The sequence below is a fragment of the Penicillium atrosanguineum genome (assembly GCF_028827265.1).
Source record: "Penicillium atrosanguineum strain IBT 20685 chromosome Unknown utg000007l_segment0_segment0, whole genome shotgun sequence".
Classification (NCBI taxonomy): Eukaryota; Fungi; Ascomycota; class Eurotiomycetes; order Eurotiales; family Aspergillaceae; genus Penicillium; species Penicillium atrosanguineum.
In genome coordinates, this window is record NW_026623139.1 from 3,396,668 (window position 1) to 3,407,184 (window position 10,517).

General features: G+C 49.5%; 4 protein-coding genes across 4 annotated transcripts; 3 read left to right on the plus strand and 1 right to left on the minus strand.

Moving 5' to 3' along the window:
- Positions 1-83: 83 nt before the first annotated feature.
- Positions 84-2,165, plus strand: N7443_009489 (terpene cyclase/mutase family protein; the record flags this gene model as incomplete). Its single annotated transcript, XM_056889545.1, has 1 exon — positions 84-2,165. The coding sequence occupies one exon, from the start codon at positions 84-86 to the stop codon at positions 2,163-2,165; it is 2,082 nt and encodes a 693-aa protein (XP_056738847.1).
- A 461-nt stretch (positions 2,166-2,626) lies between these two features.
- N7443_009490 (uncharacterized protein) lies at positions 2,627-2,896 on the minus strand (the record flags this gene model as incomplete). Its single annotated transcript, XM_056889546.1, has 1 exon — positions 2,627-2,896. The coding sequence occupies one exon, from the start codon at positions 2,894-2,896 to the stop codon at positions 2,627-2,629; it is 270 nt and encodes an 89-aa protein (XP_056738848.1).
- A 931-nt stretch (positions 2,897-3,827) lies between these two features.
- N7443_009491 (uncharacterized protein) lies at positions 3,828-4,258 on the plus strand (the record flags this gene model as incomplete). Its single annotated transcript, XM_056889547.1, has 2 exons — positions 3,828-3,882; positions 3,951-4,258. The coding sequence occupies 2 exons, from the start codon at positions 3,828-3,830 to the stop codon at positions 4,256-4,258; spliced, it is 363 nt and encodes a 120-aa protein (XP_056738849.1).
- Positions 4,259-7,831: 3,573 nt separating this feature from the next.
- On the plus strand, positions 7,832-9,991 carry N7443_009492 (Alpha/Beta hydrolase protein; the record flags this gene model as incomplete). The annotated part of the gene is made up of 5 exons (XM_056889548.1): positions 7,832-7,997; positions 8,046-8,098; positions 8,874-9,056; positions 9,401-9,541; positions 9,596-9,991. The coding sequence occupies 5 exons, from the start codon at positions 7,832-7,834 to the stop codon at positions 9,989-9,991; spliced, it is 939 nt and encodes a 312-aa protein (XP_056738850.1).
- Positions 9,992-10,517: the final 526 nt, after the last annotated feature.

Consider the following 10,517-nt stretch of genomic DNA (forward strand, 5'->3'; position numbering starts at 1 on the left):
CCCATGGCCGCTCTTAGGAATTGAATTTGTTCTTCATAGGATCACCAAGGCTCCTACTGTTCATTTTAAAATTAGCCGCCAAAATGGCTGTGCAAACACATATTGCCACGGAGAAAAAGCATATATGGGAGGCTGCTTCCTTGTCTATTGCTTCTTACGATGGTAATGAGCACCTCGTCGATCAAGCGCGCTTTTCACTTCAATTAGCGGCTAGCTATTCATTTAACCGCAGACACGAGGACGGTCACTGGTATGGTGAGCTCAAATCCAATGCCACTATCACCGCTGAATATGTGATGTTACGACAGGCTCTTGGGTTGGACATGTCCCACGATCGGGATGAGCTGGTCGCATGGTTATTATCGGACCAGAATGAGGATGGGTCGTGGGGCATTGCGCCAGATCATCCTGGAGACGTTTCAACAACCACTGAAGCATACTTTGCACTGAAGTTATTGGGAGTCCAGCCAAACAGAGTCCCCTTACGCCGCGCCCGCAAACACATCCTATCTACCGGTGGGGCTGCCAAAGTCCGCATCTTTACCCGTATTTACTTGGCCACTTTTGGTCTTTTCCCATGGAAAGCTGTACCTGAGCTTCCGGCGGAACTTATTTTGTTGCCCACGATATCACCCATTGGTATCTACCGGCTGTCTTCATGGGCTCGCAGTACAATCGTCCCGTTGCTGGTAGTGGCCCATCACCGGCCAATTTACTCCCTTCCCAATGGAAAGTCAGCATCGAACGATTTCCTGGACGAACTTTGGCACGACGCTGCAAACAAAGCGGTTCCATATTCACCGCCATTATGGGACCTGTGGAAAACAGACGTTGTAGCCTTCATATTTACCGCAGTCGACACCGCTCTTCACTGGATCGGTGGCCTGCGGTTATCTCCTACTCGTGCATATGCCCGGAAGAGGTGTATTGATTGGATCCTAGAGCACCAGGAAGCGGAGGGGGATTGGGCAGGAATATTTCCCCCCATGCATGTCGGCGTTCTCGCTTTGCGGCTCGAGGGGTATCAGCTTGACGATCCGCCGGTGCGGGCAGCACTAGAGGCAATTGAGCGATTTGCTTGGCGCCAGGGGGGAAAGAAAAGAATCCAAGCATGCTTGTCCCCAGTATGGGATACCATTCTGATGACAATTGGGCTTTGCGATGCCGGTTACGCCTCCCACCTATCAACTGGGATAGATTGGATCGCCAGCCGTCAGCTTCTGGGACCAGAGGGCGACTGGCGAATATACAAACCAAACCTGCCACCAGGGGGCTTCAGCTTTGAGTACTTCAACAAATGGTATCCAGACGTGGATGACACCGCCGCTGCTATTCTCTCGATGGTTAAACAGAATCCCCAATCAAGAAGCACCTTGCCTGTAACGAAAGCTGCGATGTGGATTATTGGTATGCAGAATCATGACGGTGGGTGGGGTGCATTCGACGTCAACAACGACAAGCTTTTCCTCAACAAGATCCCGTTCAGCGATATGGAAAGTCTGTGTGACCCTTCAACTACGGACGTCACCGGCCGGGTCTTGGAAGCATTTGGCCTGATTATCAAACTCTCCAGTGATGGCAAAGACTATCTACTCATCGACCGAATAAATGTTGCCTGCTGCCGTGCCCTTACTTATCTGACCCATCAGCAAGAGACTTCAGGGGCATGGTATGGTCGTTGGGGGTCCAATTATATTTACGGAACAAGCAACGTGCTCTGTGGAATGACGTACTTCTCTGATGGATGTACTGTTACGGCTGAGGGTGATGATTCCATTAAAGATTGCATGGATTCCGCAGTCTCCTGGATAAAGTCTATGCAAAATCCTAATGGTGGCTGGGGGGAAACGCTTGCATCGTACAAGCATCCACACCTTGCAGGCCGCGGTCCTTCCACGGCTTCCCAGACAGCGTGGGCACTCATGGGGCTACTTGCATCTTTATCGGCCACGGACAAGGCAATTCAAGATGGGGTCAGTTATTTGTTGCAAACGCAAACCAGGGCCAATAATGAAAGCGAGGTCTTTTGGCCCGAGACCTTGCATACTGGGACTGGATTCCCAAACCATTTCTATTTGGGATATTCGTTTTACTCCCATTACTTCCCTATGATGGCTCTCGGACGATATGTACACCTGATGGAGCGTGCGGTAGTGACAGGTTGATTGTTGGGTACCTTCTAGCGAATTATTCATCCTACTGAGTGACACTCCAATTTCGACTCCAGTGAAGAAACTTGATTTATCTAGATAATTACCAGCGGAGACGATTGAAATAACCGAGCTCCTTGACGCATGATCCCCGGGAGATGTCGAAAAAGCCATTTGCAACAGCCAGGAAAGACTAATTACAACACTAGGAGAAGAGGAAAATTATCACAAAAGTGATGTGCAAGCATCGAAGAAAGGCGTCGCTCTTCGGGGGCTGGTGGGGCTGAAGATGAACGTTTTCTTTTAATTTGTGCTCAAATGCGAAAGTATAGGTATAAAATGGTCTTGACGATGACTTATTGTCATATATCACGATTTATGCGGTTCCCTGGACATGATCCCTGTGGGAGAATATTCAGACTAACCTTCCTGGCAATACCGTAGGGATATAGCGAAAGCCATCCACGTTACCACTTCTAGTGAATCGTAGCTTCAGCTGTCTGCAACCCGGCATCAACGAGATTACTGACCGCCATCACACCAATAGGGATCTGTCTAGTTGCAGGATCAATGTCATTGACAGCCACGGCATACGACACCCGAGGGATGTTATGGTCGAGGGTAGTGCAACAGATCCTGCCGTGGTCTGGAGAGTGGTCCGAAAACAATTGGCTGACGCCAGTAACAGCGTGCCCTTTGCCGCCAGTGGTGCTCGCGAAGCCGCTGATTTGATGCGTGTATCTCATCGTGGCTGAATCCGTATTCCAGATACCCAGATACTACAGTGACAACAACAAAAGAATATTAGCCCAGTTGAAGTACCGGAAAATATAGATTACCTTTCCACTCATCCACGCTAGTACCCTTGACCGAATTGTTATTCTCGTGGCCCACCAGCCGGCTGAAGCTTTGTATATTAGTAGCCCTCTCGTATCGACTCTCGCTATACAGACGCAGGAGCTCGGGAACCTCGTCGCGGCTGCGCAGCTAGGACAGAAGAACGCCTAAGCACGCACCATCTTCTATAGCTTGAATCCTGCGAAATACAATAATCAAGCAATATCGACATCGTTGTCTTGATTGAGGCTCGCAGGCAAGATCTGATAGCGCATAATACTCGAAATTGATTAAGATCTTTTTTTTTACCCTTGTAGACACGAATTTACAAAAGTGCGTGTGCCAAATCTAAGTAAGAAAATGGGATTTAGTATCGTGTTTGCGGTTTGAGGCCTCTAGGACGCTTTCGTATGTCTTGGTAGTACAGTCACCTTACGCCTCGCACGTGTCTTGATGCCTCGCATGTGTCTTGATTCAAGCATCTCAGACTCGGCAAGCTCGAGGTGAGTGTCCTTCCGCACGTCAAAGGGTGCATGTGGATCGGCATTTTCCCCCACGATGTGGGCTGACCCCAAAAAAGGCGAAAGTAGAAAAGACCTTTTCTTGGGGACAAGGCTGCGACCGACAATTTTGGGACGCCCTGGTAGGGAACTACTTTTCGAGCAAGTGTCATGCTCAGCTGAACGGTGATCGACTCTGGCTGACGGAGACTCCATTTCAGCTGCGACGGAAGGAGTCGTCAAAGCGGGCACATCTGAAGTAGAGGACGACGCGAGTCGCGGAGATCTCATGACCTGTCTTTCTGGCACGGGAGAGTCCCCGCAATTTCTAACCTCCGCTATGGGAAGCAAGCGTGTTCCCCTGGTACCCCGCCGCCGCCGCTTAGCGCGGCCGGGTGGGAAGAAAGCTAACGGATCACTGTGACGGCCCTGCTCCAAGGTGAGTTCAGACTGAGGGGTCCAGCTGGCCGCCGGCACATAGGATCGACGAAGCAGCACCGAGTCTTCCTCGCGCTGGAGCGAGACTTCCACTTTCAGCAGCTGCCCTTGAGGCTTGATAGAAAAATTGAAATGCGCCTCGACATCGCGATGCGCAGTATCCGGCGGGAACAATTCTGCGTGCGGAATGTCGGCTTCGATGCTGCCGAAATACACCAGGTGGGAGCGGACGCCGTCCAGCGGGTAGGTGATACGACAATCCCAATCGACATCATGATCCGACCGGATCTTCTGACGGTCGAATTGCTCAGTGCTGGTGTACAAATCGGATGAGATAATCCGGTTGGGTCGGCCCGGCCGGTCGCGATACACCCTTTTTATTAATTCGACGCGACTCCCTTTACCAGCCGGTTGGCCCTGCGGCAATCAGCACCGCGCTCAGTTATCAGTCGACGTGTCACGAGGGCACTGTACCTTTTCAATTACCCAACCTATAGCCTCTTCTACGCGATCTTCGCTCCACTCGTCGCCCGGCACAGACAGGTCCATTAAGAATGTCATGCCAACATCCTCACCGGCAACGCTAGTTTCTATGAATGGATTTTGCGCAAAGGAGAGCGCCCCTTGGGCCACAGTGCCCACACTAAAGCCAAATCTGATCAGAAATCGGAACGGGTTGCGAGACAAAGTCGGGTACTCACTGCGTCTCAGACGCACATGTCATCCCGGGCTCCCGTTTCTGTATCTCGTCGAAGATACACTTAGCAAACCACCTGTTTCGGGCTGGTCCACCACAGAGGAAGAACACCTCCGGTACATAGCCTTGGTTTTGGGCGGCGGCATATTGCCTCCAGAAGACGCTCAGGATACCCTCCATCAGCTCCCGGAAAAAGCTAGTCATGATTTCACTATTCAAGTTGCTCGGATCAGTGAGTGCTCGCCATAGACACCTGCAGGCTCAGCCGCGGCCGCCAAAGTCCCCGGACGCGAGGGGAACTCAAGGTTCTTTATGCGCACTCGTTCGCAATGCTGAATCCGATGAAAAGAAGTACTCACACGCTGATAGGAATTTTTTCACCAAACACATCCAAGTGGACTGGGGCCAAGCCATTGAACACCCGCTTACAGCCTTCGAACTCGGACGAAATTGTTGCCCAGGAGCGAGGGGCGGTCAGAAGCCCATTATTGGAGAAAGACTCGTATAACCACGTTTGGAACGCACGGTTGACCATCAGTCCGCCCTGGTTGATTCCTTTGTCGGCCGTCAGCACACCGTCCAGGTGGTCGTACCGGGGTCAAGTGCGATATGTAGGTCATCGGCTTGGTCGCCCATGGTACCGTGGCGTGGGCGCAAATTGTCCAGAGTGTAAGGGCTCCGAAACACCAGAGGCCCGTGAGAGATCAAATGGGTTTAGTCACGTGACTGGATGGGTACGCGACGCGCATGTGGCAGGTTCTGTTCTAAGGGGCCATACCATCACACCTGGCATACTTACAGACGTTATTTCGCCAAAAGCAATGCCAGCAGTACGTTGCTGTGGTTTCGGTCCATCATGTCCACCCGGCCGTTTCACAATATATAATTTCACACCAATGCACCTGGCAACGAACGTTATTAGGGGAATTCGGACTAAATCACGACACATCCTGCTGCCCCAGTAGTTCAAGTCAAGTATGCGGGCACCTCCGTCGCTCACAAGGATTGGACAAGCAATATCAATTACTGCGATCACATATACTGGGTGGTCCTTTTTTGCATGTTAGTGGCCCCCTATTTGTCAGTGTTGTTGCTCAGAGGATTGAATTGTATTGTATTCTAGACGGAAAAATGAGGCTAAATATACAACAAGAAACCAAGTTGATTTCTAATCAGCTTAGTTGTCTGTGTAGACATATCGGAGCTATTTCCGATGGTGCGGCTTTGTTCCCGGCATGTACCAGCCTCATGTCACGACAGTCAGGATTATTCGTGGCAGTCCTGACTGATTGCAAAGGTTTAGAATGAAGATGAAGTATTAAAGACTTCTCGGAGCAAGGAATGGATCTTTGGGCAACATCATTCTTGACCATTTGCGCGCAAGGGTGAGTTAGTTGGCCGTTTTTCGCGGTCGACGCGTCTGCCTAGCGCGAGAAGATAGTTTAGTTGACTTGACGCACTGGAAGTGACGCGCTGCGCACGCTGTGGCCCTAAAACGAACGAACGTAAGTGAGAGCAAGGGGAAACTGCCGCACACGTGACTTTTAGAAATACATTTTGTGGTCCCAGGGACACCAGTGATGCCTCAGGCACTACGACCATGTCGGAATGTTTTATATGCAACCAATCAACGGTATCAAAAGCTCTGTTTCTGTATTACCCCTGATTCTGGCAATTTATAGGGGGATTATAGATTACATACAGAAGTAATAAACAGAAAGGATAATTATATCTCCGGTCCACCGCAGTATTCGTATTGACATTATTAGCATGACCAAGGCCAGGGTTCCACTTTTTCCACGGGCCAAAGAAAGTTCCTCCAATCAGAGTGGCTGAGTGAAGGGCCACGGTCACATCACATATGATAACTTCAAATAGAAAACAAAAGTCCTTTCTTGATGCAGTGTGATAGCGGGGTGTTTCAATCAGGGCCTGGACATGCGCAGATCAGGTCGCAGTGGGCGTGACTAGGCTCGAACCCGGTCTTAGACCCCACTCTGATACGAATGCTACAGAGCGCTCAGTCGAGCCTTTGCCGTATTGAATGCTTAAGTATGCTTGACTACACAGACTGCGAGCAAGAAATCTTAAGCATTGTTAATTGTGGCTGGGCGGTAGGATTAAACACTCTGAGCATGGTTTCATTGCCGCCAAGGCTAGTAGTGCCCCGCACATAGCCCTTTTGAACCCTTCGGATATCCCCGCACCTGCAGGCCCCGCTAGATCTCTTTTGAATACAAATACGCCACCTAACATTCTGATTGCTGTATCATTTCTCTGCAGTAACCAGCGTAGTACATGTGAGTTAGCTCTTACGACCTAAGAATCTTGCAGGATCTGAATCATGACAAGGTATATGCAACGCCAAGAGTGTGCTATCTAGAGTTTCTCAAGATACTGATGAAGCTGATCGTACTAATTTTGCACAATTGAGCTCTTGCATCTTAGTAAAATAAAATAAAGGCATTTTCTCCATTATCTCTTGGGGTATTACCAACGTGGCTGATAGTAAATCATATAAATTCACTGATGTCACAATAAATGACTGCTCCGATTGTTTCATTGTCAGCCGTTGGCGTATGCATAAGAATTGCCATCATAATGTCACCGGACTCGCCACCGAATTATTGCTATAACGCCCGCAGAAATAAAACAAGGAATACTAAACTTTATCTTCATAAAACCGAGAACTGAAACTAGATCAGCCTTCGTCATAGCCGAATGTTTCACAAGAGTCTAACTCCATAGGTATGAGGTGAGATTTTAGCATCTCCAAGATGAGCTTCCTGGCTTTAAGGGGCCATTATTGTCCAGTCGCTTAGATTCACTAACAGTATGCTCCGGATACTGACCTCCTATGATCGTAGAATCACGATCAAGATCCCCGACGGCAAGGGTATACTAGGCCCAGGCCCAAGCTCATCGACAACTTGCTTCCCTGTTTTGATTCTAGCTCAAGCCAGTAAGACCATGTTCATGGTAAGCGGAGCTTCACATTAAGGCGGTTACCATTCAGTTAAGGAAATTTGGGCCGAGTAGGTCAACATAGAGACCAGCCGGATTATATGTGTAAACACCTTCTGAGATGTTCGAAACTATTTAAGAAGACCATTTTCCATCGTTTTAATTTCTTAGACTCACACCGAGCTTTGTATTCACATCTACATCGGACATTTTCCCGCAAGAAAAGCTTTACACAAGAATTCACAATGCATGTCTTCTCTACCATTGCGCTTTTCGCCACCATTGGGGCAGTCAGTGCAATCCCAAATAGCGGAAGCGGATCCCAGTGCACCACCAGCCAGGCCAATAAATGCTGCACCGAGCTCACAAAGGGCATTTTGAACATCAACATTCTGCCTGCGCTATGTGTTCGTAAGTCTTCGACCTCCACTATTTCTGGACACTACTAATACGACACAGCCCTGATTGATACTTGCAATAACCAGGCAGCATGCTGTGAAACCAATGGAGTCGTTAGTCGTCTGACCTTGACTTTGACAACAAAAAGCTGACTTCGTATAGGGTCTTCTGAACTGCTTGACTGTGCAGGTTTAATCTTAGAAACCTCATAAGATGTGGCGTTAAGCTAGCAAGTCACAGGGTCAGCAATTGACTTGGACAAGACACTTTTCTAGAACCTAGAAAATAAGCTATTGCTTGACTAGACTCAATTGTCAGACATTTCTTAAACATATCATCACCATTCAACATAGTGATGATATACGATTGAATTTTATCTAAGCTTCCCTTGTTTCCCAAAATCCTCCCTCCCATTACTTGTCAGCACCAAGAGTGACAGGAATAGCATAATTGGCATAGTGATAAAGCCATCCTATGGATGGCTCCAGTCCGACTTACCGTAGTCTCCTTAAGTAGACGTGTATATGATTAGACTTCCGCAAAGCCCAAGTTTTAGCCCAAACTTGGCATTGCCAAGAGCCCAAGGGCCCAAGTAAAGCCCAAATCTATGTATAAGAATATATAAGTAAGCCTAATTAGGAAGGTCTTGGCATATTTATGTACTGTTATGTAAAAACTTGGGTTATATATTTTTGATCCCTGGGCTTTGGGCCAAGATCTTCGGCCCAAATTGGGCTTTGCGTAAGTCTAGTTTTTTCGCAGCTGTCCTCCGGATTACAACCCCCAACTCTGCTCAACTGAATGGCGACACTAGCCTATCAAACTATGAATCCCGGTGGCCCGATAGCGGCGCAGCGCCGGATTAAGGAACGGCTCTAAGCTAGGCAGACCCCCGATGAGGATGATGTCGATATATTAGATGACTTCGGAGTCGGACTCCATGATGATCCTGAGGAGATAGACGAATTCTGGCGGAATGAAGCAAAGTGGCGGATTCAAGATCCGGGGTCAGGGTCGGCCCACCGCGCCGGGCTAGGCCGGCTTCTGCAAGGAGAGGACCCTGCCTTGGTAGTGTGCCTGGCGGATCCCTCATAGAAGGGTGGCGCGGCCAACGAGGAGATCATACATCGGATCTGGGATGCCTTTGGAACCCTCGTGGAGATTAATAAGCGGCTCGCGAAGCACAGTGAGGACTGCTATCAGAGCGAGTTAGCATAGATCGAGAAACAACCGAAATCCCGCCCCGTTCTGTTTCAGTTCCCGAATAAGGACGATCGCGAGTTCTTCACGAAGCCATAGCTATAAGTATTGATGTGTATTGCACGAACCTAGGTACGTCGCGCGAAATAGCGCTTACCGAGGCGTCGAGCAGCGGCTAGTGGATGGGCTGGGTCATAGCTAACCAGGCGGTCTAGGTTCCCGAGGACCGGCAGCATCGCTGCTACAAATTTACGACGCAACAGCAGGCGGCGTGGGATCGGTTGCGCCAGGCCGCTCGGGAGGAAATCAACGGTCCTCATCGCACGAAGACGCCGCGGCAGGCGGCCACCCCCGGTGTGAGTCCGTTGCAGCTCGTATATCTACAGATCTGCATCGAATTGCGGGACTAGGGCTACCACGAGTCCCCGTATGAATGCGCGTTAGTCTGCGTCTTAGGCGCACTGAGCTACAATTGCGATGGGTGGCTGAAGCCACAGCTCTACCACAGCATCGTCTGTCAAGTACATCGGATCGCGCAGGGTCTCGTGCTGCACTATACCCTGCTGTTAGGGTCGGATGCAAAGGAGATCTTGCGAGGGATCTCCGCCAGAGCGACTGCGCGAGCGGTAATGGAAGATGTGGTGGAATTGCCGGGGATGAAGGATTATTCGACGGTGCGGTCCTATTGGGAATGGCTGCATGATTGGGTTGAGCATAAGATGCTGGCCTCAACAAAGACGCCAATAGGGTGGATGATCATGATGTCTGTGAAGCTGGGTTTACTGAATGCGAAGGGGAAATCATAGCAGCAGATAGCTATAAATTGGATTTAGTCTGTTGATATTTCCCAGACGAGACGCGAATCAAGAGAAATAGTAGGATCAGGCACTGGTTGACGATGGGGACAAGAAGAATCATCAATTTACTCAGGCGTCAGTACTTCACGATCTAGTTCTCGAAACAGGCCGCCAAGAAAACCCATGGGCCGGCAAATATATACAGGTCTACTTGGGCGGGTGTGAAAAGCCCAAAACTCATACCCAACAGTCCACGGGCTGCCCATATAGGTCTTGCCCAAGCCCGCCCATCATAGGTAGCCTAAAGGCTGTTGTTTATTAGGTGTCGCTTTTCACTAGTCACTTATCACTGGTCGCTTTTCACTGGTCGCTTTTCACTCGTCGCTTATCACTCGTCGCTCATCACTCGTCGCTTATCACTCGTCGCTCATCACTCGTCGCTTATAACCTGTTGCAGTAAACCTGTCCCTACCCTACAGAGTGGGTCAAGATTGCAGTATTCAATTTTCAAGGTCTTGCTCTTGACAAGGCCGAA